The following is a 23,763-nucleotide window of genomic DNA, read 5'->3' as shown; positions in this document are numbered from 1 at the left end:
CTCCCAGATCAAACACACGTTTAATTTTCTTGGTTTGTTGTTCCGCTTTTTTAATGTTTTTTCTAAAAGGGGAAAAATGCAACGCAGAGTCAGCGGTGAAAACGCTCGCTGTGTGTGTGTGTGTGTGTGTGTGTGTGTGTGTGTGTGTGTGTGTGTGTGTGTGTGTGTGTGTATGGGGGGGGGGGGGGAGTGGAAGTGAGGCAGTGTTTGTACAGCGCGATACCGCTGCAGTACAGCATATGTCAGAAGTGGGGGAGAAAAAGAACCCATCTGCCACTAAAGCCGTCTGTATCTCAACAGGACAATGCCCTCTACCTGGCTTTAATTACAGGTGTGTGTGTGTGTGTTTGTGTGTGCGTGTGTGTGTGTGTGTGACTCAAAAAGTCGGTCTTCTTTGAACCCATCCTTTGTAGTGAACAATACCTCTGCTGCATCTCTCTCGCTCTCCCTTTGTCACTCTCATTCTGACGGCTCTCCCCTTTCTTTCAGGGAAAAGTGGACTGTTAAATGCCTTTACTCTGCGAGCACGTTAAAAATAGGATGTATTTCATTCTGTGGGGGGGGGGGTGCAATGATGTTGATGGCTTTGCTGCCTTTTTTCCGATGGCAGTATATAACTCACTGTGCTCATTGTGTTAACTGGAAACCTAAAGTGGTAGTCCTAGTCTCATGTTGTACCGCATAAAACAAGACCATGGAGTCCTGTTATTACTCAAGAGAATCACCTTCTGTTAGGATCCAATGTTTTTCTTACAGAGCTTATTTGTATGTATGTGTATGTGTAAAATGAGTGTGTGATTTTGACCTGCAGGACATCCTCAACACCATGATCCGTTCCTGCTCCCCGCGGTTCTTCTTCCTGGGCCTTCCCGGCTTTTCCATGTTGGTGGGAGACTTTATCACAGCAGCCGCAAGAGTCCTGAACACTGACTCACCAGAGGTATGCTGACGCAACTGGGATATCATGACTCACCTGGGATATCATGACACTCTCCTGGGATATACTGACACTCACCTGGGATATACTGACTCTCACCTGGGATATACTGACACTCACCTGGGATATACTGACTCTCACCTGGGATATACTGACACTCACCTGGGATATACTGACACTCACCTGGGATATACTGATTCTCACCTGGGATATACTGACTCTCACCTGGGATATACTGACACTCACCTGGGATATACTGATTCTCACCTGGGATATACTGACTCTCACCTGGGATATACTGACACTCACCTGGGATATACTGATTCTCACCTGGGATATACTGACACTCACCTGGGATATACTGACACTCACCTGGGATATACTGATTCTCACCTGGGATATACTGACACTCACCTGGGATATACTGACTCTCACCTGGGATATACTGATGCTCAGTTGAGGTATACTGACTCATTTGAGGTATACTGACGCAACTGGGATGTCATGACTCACCTGGGATATACTGACACTCACCTGGGATATACTGATTCTCACCTGAGGTATACTGAATCTCACCTGAGATATCACCTGAGATATACTGACACTCACCTGGGATATAGTGAATCTCACCTGAGATATACTGAATCTCACCTGAGATATACTGAATCTCATCTGAGATATACTGACTCCCATGAGGTATGCTAACTCTTACCTGAGGTATACTGACTCTCACCTAAGGGCTACTAACTCACTTGAGGTTTGCTTTCTCACTCTCCACTGTGGACTCTTAGGTCCTACCGTTCACTGAGTTAATATTCACAAGAATGAAAGACGTGTTCAATGTAACATGTTCCATGTATGTATTGCATCTCCACATGTGGGGCGTTGAGAAAGGATCATGGCTCATCTATGGTGTGCTCTATAGCGCCTTGCTCCTGCTGACCACTTCCCTGTTACTAATGCTCTATGCTTTGCAAATGTACACACATTAGCCCTGCCTAACCTTCGGCAAGGGTAAAGATGCAGAACCTTTTGGTATTTTCCATAGAGCTGAGGGGGTATTTGGTGAGTTGATCAATCCATCGTCTGCTGCAGCACTAACTAGCAACAGAGTCCCACCGTACATGTTCATAGAGATCCATTCAAAACAACACTCAGGAGTCCCATCATTCCACTTTAACATCCAACATATTTTATTAGAGGATTACAAGTAAACAAATAAATACGTAACAAAATAAACCCATCCATGTTCCCTACGGATGGATAATTCCCCCCCCCCCCCCCCCTCCCCGTGCCCAGTGAGCTCATGTTATTTATGCTGCGTGTTCCTGGAACCAGGCTGCTGTTAGTTTAGGGCAGCATTAGTGCGTTAATGATAATGTTGTTGTTGTTTTCCGCGCTCGCCTGCCAGGCTCCCAGAGCCGAGGCTCAGATGCTGCTGGGCTCTCTGGTCTGCTTCCCCAACCTCTACCGGGGGATTCCACTGCTGCAGACCACCCCCGGCGCCGACCACGTCGCCGTGGGCCACGAGGACATCAAGGTGACACGCGTCCCCAACACGTTTCGCCGCCTCACGCTGGCCAGACACACCGTACGCGGCCTGGCTCCTATGTGGTTGCTGTTGTTTCAAACAAACCAAATTCTAGTTGACGGTGGACACGATTCAATATCCATTAGTGCAGTTAAAAAAAAAAAGGATGGTGAATTAAAGGGGGGGAAAACAAAACGGAGGTATAATTAATATTCTAAAATACATGATGTTCAATGGGCCAAACAATTTACTCCAAATACTACCAGCTGGCCGTTTCTGCCCTCGATCAGGATATTACAGGATTGTGCACGAAGGGGAAGTTGATTAAACGCGTGCGCCGCTCTCTCTCTCTCTCCAGGACTACCTGGTGAACATCCTGCTGAAGGAGGCCCGCACCGAGCCCTCGGAAGGAGCCAGGTACGAGGCGCTGCGTCCCCTCCCCCCGCTCTCCATCGGAGGGCTATGGTCTGCTCGTTCTGTCAGGTGTCCTGACCTGTGGCGTCCTCCGTCCCTCCCAATCCCCCACCAGGTGCATAGCGGTGTGCAGCCTGGGCCTGTGGGTGTGTGAGGAGCTGATGCAGAAGAACATCCACCATCACGTGAAGGACGCCATCAACGTGTTGGGGGTGACACTGAAGGTCAGCTCCCCCCCCCCACCTTCCCCCACTTGTTGAGATTGCATTGTAGTTTGTTGTATGTAAATGACTACAGTTTATTCTTTATTGAAGTTGTGTTTCTCCTTCCTCCTCGCTGTTGTTATTAATCACATGCAAGTCCCATGATCTGAAACCTCAAGATGACATAAAGCCGTCAAAGCAATCAGAGTACATGACAACAACGTATAAAGCCGGCGAGACAAAATGACACAAAACAGGAAGCCCAATTTCAGCGCCTGTGAGGGCAGCCTGAGGTAGAGTGTGATGAGGGGTGATCATGGAACAAGAAGGGGTGGTTGTTTCTCTTTTTCTTTTTGGGACTATTTTTCTCCCCCCTTCACGAGTGAAGGGATGCAGAGAACTGGAGGAAGCTGCTGTGTGTTTTAGTATTTTTTTTGCGAGAGAGGTTTTGGGTTGGTGCTGTAATTTCCACAGCCACTCACTCTCTCGGCCCGTACGGACCATTTTAAGCAGTGGCAGCACCAGCATCTCCTGGTTTCCTGTCCATCCCCCCCCCCCCCCCCCCCCCCCTCACACACACACACACACACACACACACACACACACACACACACACACACACACACCCAACGCCCCTCCTCCCAATCGAACCAAGCCACCAATCCCAAATCCCCCCCATCTAATGGAGCAGTAATCACTCCCCTGCACAACTTGACACACAGACTCAGCCAGCCCCAAAATAGAGGGGTTTGGGGTGAGGAGGGTGGGGGGAGAGGAGACGGGGTGGGGGTTCGGGAGGGGTGGGGGGGGCGGGCTACAAGGGGAGAGCACCGCCGCGAGTCTCTCTTTTCGAAAAGCAGGTGCTGAACTCTCAGGGCCCCTTTTTTGTGTTTGGCCATTTCTGCACTCCCCGCATTGTCTGTCCTTGTTACATGTTGAGAGGCATTCAATTGGAAGAAATGGGAAATTCTATTTCTCCGCAAAAGATTTTTTTTTTCTCCTTTTAAATCACTGAAGAAATCCACATTTGACGGAAAATTGTCAACAACTGAAGTCCCCCCGCAAATCAGTCCAGTGGGAATGAGGCCGTGTCTGAAGTGGTACAGAAATTATGCTGATTATCTGCACAGTGAGAGGCAACGCAATCCGGGAGAAAGGGGTTCGCGGAACTTTTGTTGTAGGCAATATGTTGGGAAACTTTCCCTTTCATTGTGGCGCCTGCTGTGACGCCCTGTAATTTATTTTTTATTTGTCCCTTTTTCCTTCGTGACACAGCGACATACAATAGGACCACAAGTGGGGGTAATGTTAAATACATGTTTTTTTTGTTATGAACTGCAGCCCTACTACATTGACCTGGATTTTATTATTTTATCATTTCCAATTTTCTACTGGGAACGGCAATTATTTCGGGGGCAAAACATAAGCAAACTGTACAAAACGCTAGATGCACACTAAATAAAAGTGGTGGAAAATATTCTATTTCAGATGGCCGTAGAGAATGTATTAATATTCTGTATGGCCATCTGAAGTAGATTATTTAGCAGGCTGTTGATATTGACGCGTCGTGTATAGTAAGTACATGCATAAGACTTCTAGTGAGTTGACTGCCTGGTGTTGTGTCCATCCCCCCCTCGTCTCTGTGTACACAGTTTGGGAACAAGGCGGTGGCCCAGGTTGCGTGTGACGTGTTTCAACTCCTGATTTCCCACTGGAAACACCTCCAGAGGCTGGAGCCCACTCTTCCAAAAAAGATCATTGAGGTAGGACACGCACACGCACACACGCGCACACACGCACGTGCACCCGCACGCACACACGCACTTGAATTCCAATCAGCCTATAATGGGCACATTGTAAGGAAGATGAGAAATTTCTCCCGAGCCATTGAAACTTTTAGAGGTTCTTCATAGTAATGGGTCCACATGTTTTCAATTTTATCAAGAATTTGGGCAGCACACCTGAGTCTAGCTTCAGAAATTCAACATGCTGAACGGTAGAAACCTGCCTTTTGGATTTGATGCTTTTGTCTCTTCACATTTTTTGTAGTTTTCACAAAAGACTCTGTATTAAAGAGACAATCCCTTGGTTTCTCGCTTTGTGTTCAGTGGAACGAGATCTTTGACTCCCGTCTTAGATGTTGGTGCAACAAATTTGTACAAACATATTTATTTGACAGGATGATATAAAAAGACATTGGCTACATTGCCATTTCATCAGTGAGTGTTACACTCTCCCCCGGACACACCTGCTGGAAATAGGAAAACAGAATAGAATTGACTTTCTAACTATCTTCATTATTCCAGATGCATAAATGACGACTCCATTATGTACCTTGCTGACCATCCTCCCTTCCCTAAAACGAATTTATGCTCCGCTGTTCCTTCTTTGGAGCCATTCATAAAAAAACAGCAGCTAAGAAGGATGGATAGCCAGCCAGCCCCGGCCCTCAGAGGTCCAATTATGAACATAAAATACAAAATATAACTAGAAAATGTATTTCCTGCAGAAAATGTGGTAAGTGCTGTAGTACAAAGTGAGGTTGACAATATTTTTTAATAACGTCACAGATTAAGACATAAAGAAACGTTAAATGGCTTAAAACAAGTGAAGAGATTTGATCAAAAGTCTAAATGGAGTAAACAATGTAAACATGCACACCATTTAAGAAATGTAAATGCTTGGAAACAAATAAAGTGACAGAATGAAATGAAAAGTGCAAAGCATTTCTAAAAATGCAGAAATGTAAAATGAATTGAACTGAAGAATCTGAAAGGTCAAATGTATTGCCCTGCACAACTGTGTGTGTGTGTGTGTGTGTGTGTGTGTGTGTGTGTGTGTGCGTGTGTGTCTTTAAGAGAATAGCGAGCCAGTGCGTAATTAAAAGTAGCTCAATAGTGTGGGAAAAACCGCCCAAACTGGCAACACTGCCTGAACGTCCTCCAAAAGTAGCCCAATATACATTGACTCCCATGTTAAAAAAAAGATAGTATTTTAAAAGTAAAATATCTTTAAAAAGTATAAAATATTTTAAAAATCGGAAAAGAAGCGTGCGATTCTAAGCTATTCTGAATATTTTAAAATTTGAATCGAGTCTCTAGGTGAAAAATTGAGGAAGGAGATAGGTCCCAAAGTTTGTAGAGAATAAGAAAGAAAGAAAGAAAGAATAACACTTATGAAGGACAATAGTTGAGCGCTGCATGCAGCACTCGCCTAATAATCAACATTTCCTGTAAATACAAGAAGAATCACACTTAGTTCTCCTGGTCTCTCAGAGTTCCCTGGTTAACAAAGTTTTGGTGATCTTTTTGGAAATGCAACGTTTATCTCGGCAATAACAACACAGACAAGAGCTGAAATTCCCTGCAACGCTTTTAAGGAACTAAATTGGACTAACAAGCAGTCTAAAAGGCAGTCCGACCATCCCAGCCTCAGCCACCCTTAAGTCCAGCGATGGCATCAACAATCATAGGCTAATGGGAGGCTGTTCCAGCCTAAAGTGCCGGTCGTAGCAGTTGAGAGAACAAAATGGCAGCAACACGCGGCATCAACAAACGTAATGATCTCAAAACATTGTTCTTAGTCCACGGAGAGGCTGCATGAACATCCACAACTCCTTACTTTTAAACAATATCCCGCCCATGGTGTGTGTGTGTGTGTGTGTGTGTTTGTGTTAGTTTATGCATTGGGTATGTGTGTGCACATAGTCACACACAAACACTGCTTTATCCAACCAACATATCCACACTTGCATACCAACAGTATACCTTTGTAAATAGCACCGTCACACTTGATACAAAAATATCAAATGGATGGCCTTTAATAATACAAATTCTCCAAAATACTCCACGTATTCAACTGTGCAAGCATGTCATCCGCTTCTTTTCCATTTCAATGTAGCCACCCTAAAAAACACACAGGCTCACACACACACAGGTAGCGCTGCTTCACATCAAGAATCCCAGTGTGTGATCATGTGCGTATCTTTCTCCCTCTCGCTTTTTGTTCCCCCCCCCCCCCTGCACCCAGATCTTTGTGGCCACAATAGCCTTTCTGTTGCCGAGCGCGGAGCACTCTGCGGTGGAGGCGGACAAAAAGGTACATTGTGGGGACTGGAAGGGAGCGTGAAATGGCTGAGATCTAAGGGACCTTGCTCTTTCAAGGTGCGACGGTGCATTTGCGGAGGAATTTCTCCGCCAGAGTGGCTCAATTTATGGCGAGCCTTTGCTCACTTGCACTGGCGCTCATTGTGACTCGTTCCCGTGTCTCTTTATGTGTGTCTCTCCTGTGTTGGCTTTCACTGAGTAAGTATATCTCCATTCCTGTTTATTCAACCAGACGTCTTACTTATCCTATCAAGTGCATCATTTTTATGTAGAATAAGTATATTATACCTTTTTTTCCCACTTATAGCACAAATGCCTCTTCTTATTTGGGAGTTTGTTGCTCTCCATCACCCCTCCACCCCCGTATCCCGTCGTCCCATGCCCCGACCACCACAACCTGACCGGGGTATCCTTCCTCCTCCCTCCCCAGCTGATGGTGTCCCTGCTGCTGTGCCTGTTGGACTGGTGCATGGCCGTTCCCCTCGGCCTCCTGCTGGAGCCCATCACCATGCCCGTGCTGGACGACCCTGCCTCCCACAAGGCCCCGCTGCTCGACTACATCTACAGGGTGGGTAGGGTGGGGCCGTCCCCCCCTCGGGCTGCCGACGTTGAACCACCGCCTCAACTTTGACCCCAACACCAACGTCTCCCCCCCCCCCAAAAAAAAAGAAGCCCATAAGAGCTTGTCAGAAAAATTGGTCCCCCGCCCAACCCCACAGATGTGGTGACCCCAATGAATACATCACAGTTTAGTGTCATGCTCCAGCCCCCCCCCCCAGCCATGGTTCATCCCAAAGGCAAACACTAGCCTGTCGCTAGCGGCCCGGGCTAGCTCCGTGTCCTGCATTCCCTTTAGAAGACGCCGCCGCCGCCACACATCTACCGCTGATGTTTATTAGCTTGTTGTGTTGCGGCGTGTTGTTGTGTGCGTTTGCTTATTGAATCCCTCCCGCTTTCCCCTGGCGTTTGCGCTGTCACTTCCTTTTAACGTCTTGCTTTACGGCCCCGGCCGCGAGGAGGACCGCTCTGGAGATGAATGAGCCATTATGCGCCGGCGCCTGCCCGGGCAGATGCGGTCAACGGCGGACCTTTGTTGGGGATGTCACCCCCCCCGATAAGAAATGGTCAAATTATTCAAACAGAGTCCTTTGTCGACTTGATAAGCAGAGGCTATAAATGCTTGTCCCAGAGATTTGAATTGAATATGTCTTAATATGGGAGCAACTGCAGCTGCTATGGAAAAAAGGAAAGAGGGGAAAGGAAAAAAGGAAAGCACTATTAGCGTGATTAGTTGTCCAATGGCGCATACAATAGACTTGACCCCTTTGGTTTTAATTGGAAATAATATATTATGCAAGGGGTGAGGAGCTGTGGAAGTGTCATCCGAGTAGAAAGCGCGCAGCGGAATATCCACCGTGTCCACATGTGTACGCTAGTCGCTGTTGGCTATGGCCTTCGCTATGCCTGAATGTGGCAGGGACCAGTGGGTGTTTGAATTGATAATGCTAATTCTAATGTGCTTTCAGCTTTTCTGTTAATTTTGCTTTCAAGATATATTTTCTCACTTTTTTTTGTTCTCTTTTTTTTTTTATATAGAAAGTAATTTCTTACTTTTCAACGGCCAAAGTAGCGGCAATCTCTTTCTCATCTCACGTTTGTGAGATTGCGGGGGATTCCTAACATCCACAATTTCTTGACAATTTTGTGAATGTATCCATGCTTGTTGATCTATGTGTGGGACCGTGTGCTTATGTGAGCTTTTGTTTGTGTGTGTGTGTGTGTGTGTGTGTTTTATGTGTGTTTACTGACTATAACAGCATGAGGCAGCTTGCTGTAAAATGCCAAGATTGCTTTGGACCCTATTGGTTCGCTGGAGTTCCACTCAAGCTTCTCCATCTGCTCCACTCGCCTGCCACAGCAACCAGCTGCATCCCCTATGCCCTTTGTGTGTGTGTGTGTGTGTGTGTGTCTGTGTGTGTGTGTGTGTGCTTGCTTGTGTATACGCATGCATGCCTGTGAAAAATAGCATGCTGGCGGGTGTGTGTGTGTGTGTGTGTGACTTAATTTGCTTTGCTCTTTAATATTTGATGTGTGTGCCTCAGCACATCCATCTTTACACATGTGCCCCCTTTAACTACAGCATGTTTGTTCCACTGTGTATAACCTTCCAGGAACTGTTGCTATGTTAGGTGTAGCCACTTAGTTGTCAAGCACAGCCTTGGGTATAGCCTCTCTCTCTCTCTCTCTCTCTATCTCTACATCTCTCTTTCGTTCTTTCTTTCTCTCTCTCCCTCTCTCACCCTCCCTCCAGCTCTCCTCAGAGCCGGCTCTTCGGGAGCTTTGCTGCGACAGCTGTTTGGCTCGCCTCTTTTCAGTATCAACCTTCTAATCCCTCCCCAAATGCAGTCGGCAGCTCCCATGGAAGAATTCATCCACATACTGTCTGCATTGCCCCGTACAATACAATACTGTTGCACATGCCCAGCCGTCGTGTGTGTGTCTGTGTGTCAGTGTGTCAGTGTGTGTGTGTTTGTGTGTGTGTGTCAGCCAAATGAACGTGTCTGTCTTGAATGGGATTATTTTGCATGGCTTCCACTAAGTTGGTCTCCTCAATGAGAGAGGCCGTGGCATATGCAGGCTTTCACGCAAACCCCATCTTAAGCACCTTGCCACACGCGCACACACACACACACACACGCACGTGTAAGCACACACACGGATACTTCTCAGCCCCTGAACAGATTGCAATTTATATAGGTGTGTGTCTGTTTGTGTTACTCTGTTCGTGTGTCTGTTTGTGTGGCGGAGCAGGCATGTGGTGGAACTAAGAACAACGATAAAGTCTTAATTAAATCAAACAGTGTAAACCTGTCCGATGGCTGTAATCAACTGGCCCAGTGCGCCTTATCTGGCCCGGCCAACGGACACGGCGCCATCTGTTATGCAGATCGATACGCTTGCACATCACAGGAGAAATGGATTAGCAGCAATAAAGAGCCTCTCCCTCTCTCTCTCTGTCCCTCTGTGTATATCTGTTCCTCTGTCTCTGTTTGTCTCTCTTTCTCTTTGTGTCTCTCTGTCTGTGTGTGACTCTCTTTCTCTCTGTGGGTCTCTCTGTGTGTCTCTTTCTGTCTCACTCTCTTTCTGTCTCTCTGTCTACCTCTCTCTGCTCCCCCTGCGCACGCCCTACCCCACTGTCTTAGGATGTCATGGACTGCATATTCTCCCTGTTTTCTTTTCTTGTTTCTTGTGAGATATGGCGTCAGCCGCGGTGCGATATACATCATGTCAAAGACGGCCCAATCTTATCAGTGGCATTCATATCCCCTCCCCGCCTACGTGCGTGCAGTGTCAGCCATGCCCGCGTGGGAGGACTGTTGATAGTGTTCCCTCGGCACCGTGCAAACAGGTGTGCGCCACGCAAAGACGCTGAAAGGATTTAATTGGCGTGTTCCCGTGGCACGGCGCCCACGTCAGCCGGCGCCGACACCGCCGCTATACCGGATATCTCTCGACCTTCGTCTGCCACGCGCGCTCCGAGTCTGTCGGCGCTTTTGTTGTTCTGTTTGTTTTTTCGTTGTCACCCGACAACCGCTCCGTTGTCTCCATTGTGTCTCGTCAGGTGCTGCACTGCTGTGTGTCGGGGTCCAACCTGCACACGCAGCAGAGCCACTACCTGCTCAGCCTGTCGGACCTCTCCACCGACTACGAGCCCTTCCTGGTGCTGGGCCAGGTGAAGAGCACCGAGGCCCCGCACGCCCACAACAACACCGCCGACTTCGGCAGCCTGCTCACCGTGGCTGAGGGTAAGAGGCCCACCCGCCCGTCCACTGAGCGACTGTCCGACTGGCGTACCCCCTCGCCGCCGAGGTTGACCCAGGCTGGAGTGGGGCACCATGGTGGCTCGAGTACCGTGTTCTCCCACGTGCGTCCCTGTGTCCCCACATGTCGCTTTGGCCCCTCCTCCCAGCCGAGCACAGTTCAAACGGAGCGGCACGCTTCGAGCATCACATGCCTATGGGTGGGTGGGTTTATCTCCTGGTCGGGTGGCACACTGGTCACAGGCCCCAGAGGTAAATCTATCTGAAAAAATCTCCAAAAGATAATAGAGGGAGATGTAACCTCTAAGTGGCCCGTCCATTTGGAGGCTCCCCATTAAATGTCTATCTTATTAAAAGTCTGAAAAGGAACCCGACCATCAGGGGCCCAGCTAATACTCAGCCCTGGAGAGAGGACCCATTATAGATTTTTCTTTTAAATATATATATATATATATATATATATATATATATATATATATATATATATTAATAATGTGATATTTTTTTTTCTGACCTTGCGATTCCATTAGCCAATGTATTTCCTTTGCCCGTCACACATGTCTAGGGAGGCCCTGAAAGGCAATATGAAAAAGAATGCCTCCATGATGAATTGGCAAACCGGAAAAAATTAATTCAGACTTTCTTTTCAATTAAGTCATTGAGGAATTCACCACGGTGAAACAGCACAATTCCTTACGTGGCTGAAGTGGGTCTCCTTCAGAGCCATTAGGATTTCTGTGAGATTCAAGAGATCATACAGAAATCCCATAATTGAGCACAGGGAAACATATGAATCACTTACTGGTGTCATCATATGGGGTGAACCCCTAGCCGACACTCCTATCTATATATATATCTATATATAGATATATATATACTTTCAGGGCTTCCATACATGGCCTTAACCTTTCATGCAGCCCAACATGGAAGTGCACACGACCAGTGACACACTGCGAGGATGGAAACTCTCGGCATTTGTGGGGACGGAAAAATAAAATCCCACCTCGCTCGCTCGTACCCCCGAGGCGCTGAGAGCCTCGCGGCATCTCGCTAGAGACAACACAGCGCTATCAAAAGGGTAAACCAAAGTGCGCCGACCTGGTTATATGCATCCCTTCCCCGCCTCGCCCACATATTGATCAAGTCACATCAAAGGGAGCGCTGCATCTCTAATGCAGCTTGGGGCCACTTTCCAAAGAGCTTTCTGCACTTTGATGGGGGATGATGGTATTGATACTGGTGTCACAATGCGGAGTCGAGAGCGCATCTTCTTGTTTTATTTACCCCCCCTCCTCCCCTTCCGAGCGCGGTATAAAGCACAGCATGCCTTTCTCCTGGGAGTAAAACCTGTGCATTTACATTAACAAGTCCCCCTAAGTACTGTCCTATTCAGGCCTGCAAAGAGTGGGTCTCATTAGCAGCAGGCCGGTCTAGCCCCATTGTGAGGAGGCTCAATGGGCTTTTCAAAGTTGTCGCCCATGGCGAGAGGCTACCTACTTAGAGGTGTGTTGGTCGTGCCGTGGTGTGACAAAAAGTAATGAAATATCCCCGATTTAGACATTTAATAAAATGGGACTTGGTTTTGGGGCGGCGCACACAGATGACGGCGTGTCTATACACAAACACGCACACTTCTTCTACCCAGAACGCAACGCGGTAGTGGATCAACGCTCGCATCGAGGGGGGCCTCAAGCCGAGACTGGTTTGCCGGCGCATCGGATCCGCGACGAGACGGGTCCACGTTTCAACCCCCCCGCCCTGCCGTAATCCTTTTTCCCCCTCGCGCTTCTTCTCCAGAGAAGAAGCGGCGCAACATGGAGCTGATCCCGCTGACGGCGCGCATGGTGATGACGCACCTGGTCAACCACCTGGGCCACCATCCGCTGAGCGGCGGGCCCGCCCTGCTGCACAGCATGGTGAGCGAGAACCACGACAACCCCTTCGTGGAGTCCTCGGAGCTCTCCTCGGAGGTCTTCAAGAGCCCCAACCTGCAGCTGTTCGTCTTCAACGACAGCACGCTGGTGTCCTACCTGCAGATCCCCGCCGAGCCCCCCGCCTCGGCCGGCCGGCCGCCCCCCCCCTCCGCCCAGGTGCGCGTCATCGTGCGCGACATCTCGGGCAAGTACTCGTGGGACGGCGCCGTGCTGTACCGCACCGATGAGGAGGAGGGGCAAGACCCGGCAGACGCGGGGGTCTTCTCCCCTCCGCGGAAGAGGCAGCCGCCCTCCTCGCCGACGAAGGCCCCGCCGGACCCCCTGCGCTGTTCCATCGCGGACTCAGCCGCGTTCGGCTGCTGCGAGGAGCGGGAGGAGGACGAGGGGGCGGACGTCCTGGACCGGCTCCTGGAGGAGCTGGGCCACACCAGCCCGGAGGTGCTGCCCCACACGCAGCCCAGGCTGAACCAGCCGGCGCCCTCGCCCTGCGGCATGAACCTGGAGCAGGAGGCGGCCATCCTGGAGGCCATCCTGCAGCAGACGGCGCAAGAGCAGGAGCAGGTGAGGAGGTGGGACGCCGACGTCAGCGTGCGGGCCGCCGGCCAGAAGGAGCCCGTCCACCAGGAGCCCAAAGCGCCCTTCTACTTCTGCCGGCTCCTGCTCAACGACCTGGGCATGAACTCCTGGGACCGCAGGTAACGGCCAGCCCCACACCTCAGCGCAGTCTGGCAGTGCGGGTGGGAAGCGAGAGAGGTTTAGTAGGGCTGTGGAAGAAAAACAACGAAAAAGTACACTTCTTCCTTATCCGCTAGCGGAACTCGGCAAACACTGATTACTTTAACACTGGCCTGAATGCCGTCTATTAATATTACTTTTGTATCTCTACCTCTCGTTCGCCCTCGCTCTGTCTCTGTCTCTCTGCCTTCATTGTCAAAGTGACCCAGCTGTGGACTCGTTTCTAAAGCCCCCTGTGAAAGGAGAGAAAAGGAAAAGCTGTTAAAAGCACGCCAGAGTCTGAAGTCTGTTAATCTCTTCTCGGCGGGGCGAAAAGTGCCCAGCTGTTTTCACTTAGGTCCACCGCGGCGTGTCACATCCTTACAGCGCTGCGCTCCGTAAATTAAAAGCTCACACCTCTTAATGGCCAAGGTGTGGCACGTAGCGGGCCAATAGGAGATTGCTCTTGGCACCTGGGCCTGCACTTTGTTTATCTCAGAGAGCATAAAGAATCCTGGAGTTGGGACTCAGGAGGCACCTGCTCTGCTCTTTTCGCCCCGCCAAAGTCTCACCGCTGCGTCACGGCGCGTTGTTGTCACGGTGCGTTAGGTTTCACCGAAGGTGTGTTTGCCCTAAACCATTTGTCGTTCTCCTCGTTTACAGGAAAAGTTTCCATCTGCTGAAGAAAAACTCCAAGCTCTTGAGGGAGTTGAAGAACTTGGATTCCAGGCAGTGGTAAGAATTATTTGATAGACACTGATACTCTTTTGTATGTACTTAATTTAACATACGATGTGAGACTTGCGGTAATGCTTTTTCTTTTAAATATATATGCAAACGTATTTTTGTTATTAAAAGCTCTAGATAAAATAAGTTTAATTGCTACACGTGGTAGTTTTCCTTGTTGTCCTTTTATCTACTGTCAGCCACTATTGAGGACTGAAGCCTCTCTGAGTGTTGGAGTACAAGTCCTCAGTGTTTCCATGCAGCAGCCGTGTGTCCTAAACTGCACTGTTGCCTCTTTCAGGATCCCTGCACACCCCTCTGCCTCTCTTACACACACACACACACGCACCCATGCACGCGCGTGTGTGTGTGTGTATATATATATATATATACACACACACTCACTCACTCACTCCTGCCAATCTCAGAACAACGCTGATCCTTCCCCCCGCCACCTAACTGAATCTTCCATCTACTGAATATCCATTGTATATTCTGGTCTCTTTTTCTCTTTCATATGATCCTCCTGTCTCTACATTTAGCTCTCTCTCTCTCTCTCTCTCTCTCTCTCTCTCTCTCTCTCTCTCTCTCTCTCTCAGTGCAATCAATGGGCACTCCTCTCTGCTAATGAGAGGGACTTATTAAAGAATGCTCTCAGGATTTGGCCTGCTTTTCCCAGATGGTCATACCTGACTGGCTCATAGCAACCTGTGTCCAAGTATGCAAAATGCCCCCAATTTAGCAACAGCAACACTCACCGTCATGGCAACGGAGAATTTGCTGGGAGAGAATTTAGCTTGGGCTCAAATAAATAAATTGTGTTTATTTATTTTTTGATTTAATTAAAGGGACATCAGTTCTGGGGGGTAAAAAAAAAGCACAAACTTCACTAGCTCCTTCCGAGACTAGCCAACAGGATAAAGGTAGCTAAGGTGCAAGGCTTTAGGTTCAGAGCAGTTCAGCATTAAGTGTTCTCATCTGTGTTGGAGTATGACTTCCTATCATGCGTTTAGTTGTTTTTTTTACATTTCTGGTTGTCGTTTGTTTCTAGTCGGGAGACGCACAAGATCGCTGTTTTCTACATCGGAGAAGGCCAGGAGGATAAGTGCTCCATCCTGTCCAACAGTGCAGGCAGTCGGGGCTATGAGGACTTTGTATCCGGACTGGGATGGGAGGTAATATATATATGCACAAATTCTTATCTACTATGTTAAAAGACTAGACATTGATTGGCTTTCTTGTGGAGTCTCCTTGTCTCAACGGTTGTTTTTTTTACGATTTGCAGATAAGGTTTATACGTTTTCCACCTAAATGTTAATTAAGAATGAACGTCAGTGTTTCCCTGATTAATTCCTCTTTTGCGAAAAAAAAAACCCACATATGTTATTATCGATATCTGGTTATTTCCACAAAAAAGGGTGTTCTTATATTATCATGAAATGTGTTTAATTTCTTCAGTGTCACTAAAATCTCTGACTCTTCCTACGATCCCCAACCAATCCATAATTTACTCAGACAACACACACACACACACACACACACACACACACACACACACACACACACACACACACACACACAACCAGCCAAGCCTCCTATCCACACACGTTGACCTCATCTGTGCGTGTGTCTCCAGGTGGACCTGGCCACCCACTGCGGGTTCATGGGCGGTCTCCAGAGGAACGGCAGCACCGGCCTCACAGCACCCTACTACGCTACCTCCAACGTGGAAGCCATCTTCCACGTGTCCACTCGCATGCCCTCCAACTCGGAGGACTGTCTCACCAAGAAGGTATGGCCCTGCTGCCGCGGCACCACCACCGACAACCGAAATAACCACTATTTATTTGTTTGTTTAGATGTATTTATCGTGTGTTTTGAGCCATCCTGGTCGTTATCCCGCCTTAATTACCATCACATTATACGCTATAAGTTTCAATCATTGAAAACCAAGACAATTCTTCATTTCTTATAGTAGTGGTCAGCTGCAAATATGACTTGACCCCAAACAAATTCCAACAAAAGGTTTCTCAGTGGATTATAGTAGTATCAGATGTACTTATAAACATACTAAAAGTTGACCAAAGTTTGATACCAAGAAAGGCCCCATTTACAAAATGGCCGCCGTCAGGTCCCAAAAATTAGTCCTTTGTATTCCTCCTAGATCAGGAAAGCTGGTGCCTGATACATGTTTTGGCCATGTAATATTCTAATTTGCATATTTGCATTTAATTTTATATTAAAACAATTGGTTACAAGTGTATTCAATGTGAAAAATAAGTACAATTTCCCTGAAGTAATTGCATATTTCTCCTTTCTCATATCGTTTTGCCTTGTGGTGGTGGTTTCTGTGTTTCATAACCATTCTTTTGATTCCTATAAAGAATAAATTCATTAGAACTGTATGGTACTGTAAAATTATTCAAAACAGGGCTGTCACGTGAAGGTTCAGTACCGCTAGCCCCTTTCATTTTTTTTGTTTTATTTTTATTAAAAAAATGTATGCGTTTTGTTTTTTAGATTTTTTTTAATACTTTTCTTATTTATACATATCTTTTTTTTATTTTCTTCAGTTGTTTCCTCTTATTATGGTTATTTTTTTATATTCTTTTGCACTGTGACCTTCACTAGATAGACCATTAGTCGTCACTCTCTTCCTCCGATAGAGATTGTGATTCTCACAATTCCCAACTTGACATGATCCACAAGCAGGCATACATGGTAGTCCATATGCCCTGCAACTGCACCGTTGTGTTCGGCAGGCAGTTGTGCAATTACAGTGGATCACCTTCAGGAGGCCTTCTGGGGCAGCAGTCTTATTGGTCATAACTGGTAGAAACTGGTTCTCCACCAGTTTCGTTCCACAATTGACTGTGTTCATGTCACCCTCTTTTCCAATCCACACCATGATCTGGAAGTACACTCTTTGGCAGTGATATTTGGTTGAGGACTCAGTTGGAGTTGGAGGACGTTCTGGGGTAACAAATGACTTGGCGGTAACGATTTTCTTGCTAAAAAGGTTGTAGCGCAAAGAGGCAAGAGAATCTGTACTCTTTCTGCCAAACAAAACTGCCATTGCCTTGGTCCCATGGTCCTCTATGACATTCCTTGCTTGATGTGGGAGCACAAACACACAAGTTTTTGGAATGCTGTCAGTTTGCCAACACTAAAAATGCGTTGTTGTATCAGCGCATTTTAAGTTGTATCACATCCTGTGAAGGTATGAACAAACAGCAATTGGGAACACTAGTCACTACCCAGGACTTGTTTACATCCATAGGCGTAGATTCCACTGGGGACGCGTCCCCACCAGTTTTCGTCAAGATTCATTTTGTACACACCACTTGCAAAAAAAAAGAATCGAGTTTAATTATTATGGATTATTACACGGGTCTTCTCAATGCCGTGGAACGCTCCGTTCAAATGCATGGGCTCTTTACAACTTCCGGCGGTGAATTATATTTGATAATCTACCGTTGCTAAGTATAATTGACCGCTGTCAAGGAAAACAAAGGACTTTTTGCCTCTAATGACGTCTTTGGTATCACTCCGCAAGTAGTCTGGTAACTTGTCAACCCCAGCGTCTTCGGTTGCTAAGCGACGTCAATGTCTTTGGCGGACTATTTCTCTGCTGATCAACACTACGAATGCTGGTAACAAATAACTTGTAAAAAGACACAGCATGTGAAGTTATTTTCTTTCGTTTTTGCAAGTAGCCGTGTAATAAGCGGGATAATGTATAGAACGTCGCCGGTCATTATCGAAAATAAGCCCCTTCAGGGCGAAGCAAGACAACTCCGCTGCGCGTCGGTGTCCTGTTCGCCCTGTCGGGGCTTATTTTCCCGATAATGACAGGCGTTCGATACATTATATAGTTCTCTGCTGATCAACGCTACGAATGATAACAAATACATTTGAAAAAGACACACAGTGTGAAGTTATTTTTTCGTTTTGGCAAGTAGCCATTACTAATAATACCAATACTCTTTGGCTGGGATGATGAGGCATCAGACAATCAAGTCAGAGTGATCTCTATTCATCCTTGCTTCAGCACCGAGGATTCTCGGTGCTGCTCGCTACTCGTGTAGGTGAGGTCATTGAATTCCTGCATGGCGTTGTTGTATTCCAATGTGATGGGTGTAGACATGGTCCACAATGCTCGCATTTCCTCAGTCATTCCAATTCCATGGGTCAAACCTCCACTGCTTTTTAAGGATCACATCAATGTCTGCTCGATGGTCAGAGCTAAGGCCTGCCCAGTACTGGTTGCTGCGGCGGATCACATTGAAACCCCTGGGAAACTTGTCATGTACATCAGGGTGTCTGGTTTCGAGTTGGCACATTTCTTGGAGGTAGAAATATGCAGATTTCAGGTAGTTGTAGTGCCCTGCGGCGGCAAATATTGGCAGACAGTCCAACATTGTGCGCAAGTGCATCTTTCTAGATCTTGTACGATCTGCTTTGATCAGTGCTCGGGCTATCTCTGGTTCACCCCAAACATAGATAAAACCTTAGAGTAATCTCACAAAATCATGTTTTCCATAAGTATGTAATCATGTCAGTGCAATTTAGACAAGTCCAATGGATTCATAGACCCAGAAAACATGGGGTTAGACACTAAGATTACTTGGATAGGTCAAATAATGAAGGAGTTAGTGTATTTTAAGGGCTTCCTGCCCATCTTGGACGCCATCTTCAAAATTACACCTTTCTAGTGGTCAAACTTTGGTAAACTTTTAGTATGTTATTGAGGATGCCTAATACTACAAAGAACACCTGAGAAACCTTTTGTTAGAATTACTTTGGGGTTAGGCGTTTTTTTTTTCATATCTGCAGCTGTATATAGTATTATATTGTTATTATCCCATTTTTATTTGCACCTGGATGCTAAATGGATACTCTAGACTATCAGAATGATGCCACTGAAATTGCCAGCATTGCTGTGGTGCTCGCTGTGTGTTATCTAAATTAAGCGCTTTCCTCCGGCTGCGGTTGGGGGCCAGGGGGTGTGTCAGGGAGCGGGGGGGAAGTGGTCGAATGCAAAGAAATGGCTGCTCAGCCCTGCCTCGGCTGGGCAGCGTGTTGCCGCAGCCCTGTGCTCTGTTTTAAACTGTGTTCGGGAGGTGTGACTCCAGAGTGCGGGCGTTGATTAGTAGCCCTGGCCGGCGCAGGCATGAGGAGTGGAAAAGGTAGCTTGCGCGTGAGTGAAGAGAGGCCATGTGCCGCTGCGGTAATGACTGTGATTCCGCTAGCCGCTGGCCCCCCACCCCCGTGCGCTGTGACCAGGGCCCGGATTCAGACATTAGCTCCCCCTGCAAGGGCGGGCGCCGGCCCCGGATACCGGCAGGAACCTTTTATCCGATTCCTGGCGGCGCGGCGGGGGGCGATCGATTGGGCGTTGCGCTGGGCTTCTGAGTCACGCCGCACCGGAGGCAGTTAGCACGGAGAAATGAGCCGCGAGGCCCCTGCCCGTGCCTCCAATCTTCTCATACGGCACCCTGTCGCGCAAGGAAATTCATCAACCTCGCCCTCATATAGCCCCCCCCATCCCAATCTGACACCCGCAGACAAGACGACACATCCTCCCCCCATCCCCCCCTCCATCCCCCGTGATCCGCCCTCCCCCCCCCCCCCACCCACCAGCTCCTTCCGAAGACCCCATACTGGAACTGTGCTCGTCACCCGCGGAAATTAGTTAGCCGAGGGGGGGTTCGACGGGGAGCGGCCGGAGGGAGGCGCTGGCGGGCCCGGCTGAAGTGTGCCGCCGGCCCGCCTCCACTCATTTGACCAGGAGCCGCTATAATTGCTCCTGCCTTCTTTGCACAGATCCCAGCACTCGCCGCGGGCCCCGAAAGCAAATTGGCAGGCGGGCGCCATGCATGCACGCGGGCTTAAGACCCTGATAGTAGGGGGGTGAGAGGTGGGGTAGACAGAGGGAAAGCAGGGGGGGGGCTGGGACGTTGGAGGTTGGAATAGGGATGAAAAAGAGGCTTAATCTTGTGTCAAGGCAGGAAGTTTTCCTGTCAGTATTCAAATACAGCTGTGGGTGCAGCAGCTACACACCAGGCCACTGGAAACCAGTAGCTGGGCTGGGAGCTTTCATCTACTTGGACTGAGAGTGCAAATAAAAAAAGGAAAAAAAGATGGGGGGGGGGGGCAAGCAAAAGCAGAAAGAATAGAGAAATGGAGAAGAACAAAAAAAAAAACATGCATTCCTCAATCCAATTGTAGGCTTTAGCAGAGAGATGGGCCCTGCAACAGCTGCCGCAGTAATGTGGTTAAAGAGGGACCTGCAGGGTAGGGGTCAGGCCCTAGGAGGTGTGTGTGTGTGTGTGTGTGTGTGTGTGTGTGTGTGTGTGTGTGTGTGTGTGTGTGTGTGTGTGTGTGTGTGTGTGTGTGTGTGTGTGTGTGTGTGTGTGTGTGTGTGTGTGTGTGTGTGTGTGTGGCGACCACCCTCCCCACCCTCAGGCACTGGGGCTTAACTGGCTCCACTGTGTTTTTATAAGGAAGAACTTGTGCTCTGGAGACCTTTTGGTCCTCTTTTGTGTGCGAGAGAGAGAGGGAGAGCGGGAGAGAGAGCCAGTCGCTGGGTGCGAGGTCAAAAAGGGCTAATTGGACAAGAGCCTTTAACTCGGGTCATATTTTATAGGAAAGTCTTGCGCGGCGGCGGCGGCGGCATGAATAGATTGTCCACGATAGCTAGTGACGACAGCACAAGCATCCTAATTAACCCTGGGAATCATGCCATCCAAATGCTAATACGCTAACTACAATTAGCACCCCCAGGTTGATTGGCTGCCGCGGATGCATATTCAACATTTTCCGTCAAATCGCCCCGTTGACTGACCTGCCCGGAACCTGCTTATCTGCAGACAGACAAACTGAACCGGCAAGCGCCAGCGTAATCAACATGCCGTGGATTTGTTTAACATTACCGTATTACCATAATTAAGGGCTTATAATAGAATGTGCTAATTGCATTTTTGGTGGCGAGGGCATGTTTTCTTAATGGCTCATTAGGCCCACAGTACATTGGCAGATGTTTTTCTCTCCAAGTGGAGGCCCTCTGCATACTACCGCAAGATAGGGATGGACTGATAGAGTGGGAATAGCTGGGCCTCTTGCTTGTTAGCCGCCCGTACTCTTCACGTAATATAATTTAGCTGTTTACATGCATTTGTTTGGCCCAGAGGAGGGGGTGGGAACGGGTTTGCCCATTTCAAACCCACAACAGTCAATTTCCTGTCTGCCCTAAAGTGTATCTTTTTGTCCGGGCCAGCCTCGTGTGTGTGTGTGTGTGTGTGTGTGTGTGTGTGTGTGTGTGTGTGTGTGTGTGTGTGTGTGTGTGTGTGTGTGTGTGTAAAGAGTGGAAATTGGAGGCAATTTGATGTCATATGGGGAAAGTTAATTGGATTTAAATTATTATTTTTTTAAATGGTCAATTTTGAACCTTTTTTTTTGGGGTCCATAATTTGAATTTGTAATGAAAAAGCTTAAAAGGAGCTCAAATACGTCCAAACTATGGATATATTGCATATTAAGACTGTTTTATTCAAACTACCTTTGTGATTGAATTGGGAGGAAGAAATCCGCCCTGCTCTAACATCTGTGGTCTTACCTTTTGTATTAAGAACATGACAATGGCTAAGCATGCTTGGAAGGCTTTATGTTCCCTGGTCGATCTACAGTCTACGTCTCCATAGTGCCCCCTCCCCGCTGCTCTTAACAACTCTGTGGTTTCCATCATGTTGTAGCGGGGGAATTCTGTGTTATCACTCACATTGTGGTGTTTGATTCTATCGGTTGTTTTCTTCCTAAAAGAACATCTTTGTTTGTGTGTGTGTGTGTGTGTGTTCGTATGTGTGTGTGTGTGTGTGTGTTACAGCTGAGACACCTGGGGAACGACGAGGTGCACATCGTGTGGTCGGAGCACACCAGGGACTACCGGCGCGGCATCATCCCCACCGACTTCGGCGACGTGCTGATCATCGTCTACCCCATGAAGAACCAAATGTTCTTCATCCAGATCATGAAGAAGCCCCAGGTAGGTTCACACGAGTCCACTGACAAAATGAAACACGGGACATTTGAGAAAGGAGTGTGAAATCACAGCCAAACATTTCCGTTTGTTATTAATTAAAAAATTGTTATTTATGGATGTCATTTTCTTTCTGCATTTATACTTCATCTATGTTCTTTATTCATACAAGGAATGAATAATGAAATCGACACTTTTACACGCATTACAATGGAGGTCATTGTTGGACGATAGATTCCTACTGGTCGCCTGGTTGTGGTCTTCCAGAAGCATCCTCTTAGTTCACCGCACTCGTGCAGCCTCTTATTACCCTCACTGTGGGCATGTGCTCTCAGCGCTGCTTACGTCCCTGCTTCATCTGGCTTTCATCTCCACCACTCTAGAGTAACGCATTTCGCCGCATCGCTGGTCTTCCCGGAAAAACACTGCGAGGCCTTTATCTAAAAGGGGATGGCATCACTAGTCCCCTCCCCCCCCCTCTACACCCAACATCTACATTGCTGCCTAGCGTCCATCCTTTACATGCATTCAGCGAACCCCATCCGGGAACTTGGTTCTCTGGGCTCCTGGTTGGCCTATGCTTTCCTCTGGAAGTACCTCGGGTGTCAATCAGTGCTAAAGAGATCATTTTGTCCTTCACCACGTCCTTCACTTTGCCTCGGATTTAAGAGATGACCGAGTCGCACGCAAAAACCTCCAGAAGACAATATGGACCCGCTCTGTGCTCAGGGTCCTCTGGTGGATTATCTTTTGTGGGGTCAGTCTGAACAATGGCTCCAGCCTCGCGTCTGAAGGCGGAGCAGGGTTGGGTAAAGCGGGGCTCTGGCGTGGCGCAAGGCAGAGCGGGAGCCAGGGCGTGGGACGACCTTGCCTGCTGCCCTTACCTGCCAGCCCATGCTACGCCCGCGTGGGCCTAGAAGCCCATCGCCGAGCCAATGCCTTCGTTTTCACAGGGTTTTCATGTGTAACTGGAATGACGTGACACACACAAGTTTTCATTTATTTTAGAAATGGGTTTAAGATTTGGTCATTGGGTCAGATATTTGTTGTGTGGACTGGATCGTGTCGGTGCATAATGAGGGGATTCCTGCTTGGAGGAGACAGCGGGGCCAATCTGAGGGACTTTGACATTCATGTCCACTTCCAGGTCAACGACCATTCAGCTTCTCTTATTAAGGGCCCCCCCTCCGGTACGAAGCAACAGACGCGTGTGCGGACACAAACACACACACACGCTGCCGATAACATGCATATTTCTCCATTGTGTTTGTGCACTAGTTCAATAGGAGAGCATTGTCTCATATTGATTGTCATTTTAATTTCATTTACCCGCCATTGA

The 23,763-nt window shown here is 48.0% G+C and overlaps 1 protein-coding gene across 1 annotated transcript in view; it reads left to right on the top strand.

Annotated features, from left to right (window-relative positions):
* Positions 1 to 23,763, top strand: part of ralgapa2 (Ral GTPase activating protein catalytic subunit alpha 2) — a gene marked incomplete at its 3' end in the record, with an annotated part of 91,659 nt that overhangs the window by 46,864 nt on the left and 21,032 nt on the right. Inside the window, 13 exon segments of the mRNA XM_079752285.1 lie at positions 812 to 940; positions 2,349 to 2,477; positions 2,827 to 2,885; positions 2,998 to 3,106; positions 4,738 to 4,848; positions 7,115 to 7,183; positions 7,622 to 7,759; positions 10,814 to 10,997; positions 12,810 to 13,641; positions 14,324 to 14,395; positions 15,438 to 15,561; positions 16,023 to 16,178; positions 22,272 to 22,430. Of these exon segments, the coding sequence (XP_079608411.1) occupies positions 812 to 940; positions 2,349 to 2,477; positions 2,827 to 2,885; positions 2,998 to 3,106; positions 4,738 to 4,848; positions 7,115 to 7,183; positions 7,622 to 7,759; positions 10,814 to 10,997; positions 12,810 to 13,641; positions 14,324 to 14,395; positions 15,438 to 15,561; positions 16,023 to 16,178; positions 22,272 to 22,430 (2,271 nt within the window).

Source organism: Pollachius pollachius, assembly GCF_949987615.1.
Source record: "Pollachius pollachius genome assembly, chromosome: 15".
NCBI lineage: Eukaryota > Metazoa > Chordata > Actinopteri > Gadiformes > Gadidae > Pollachius > Pollachius pollachius.
Note: the sequence above shows the minus strand (reverse complement) of the source record. Positions and strands in the feature narration are given on the sequence as shown.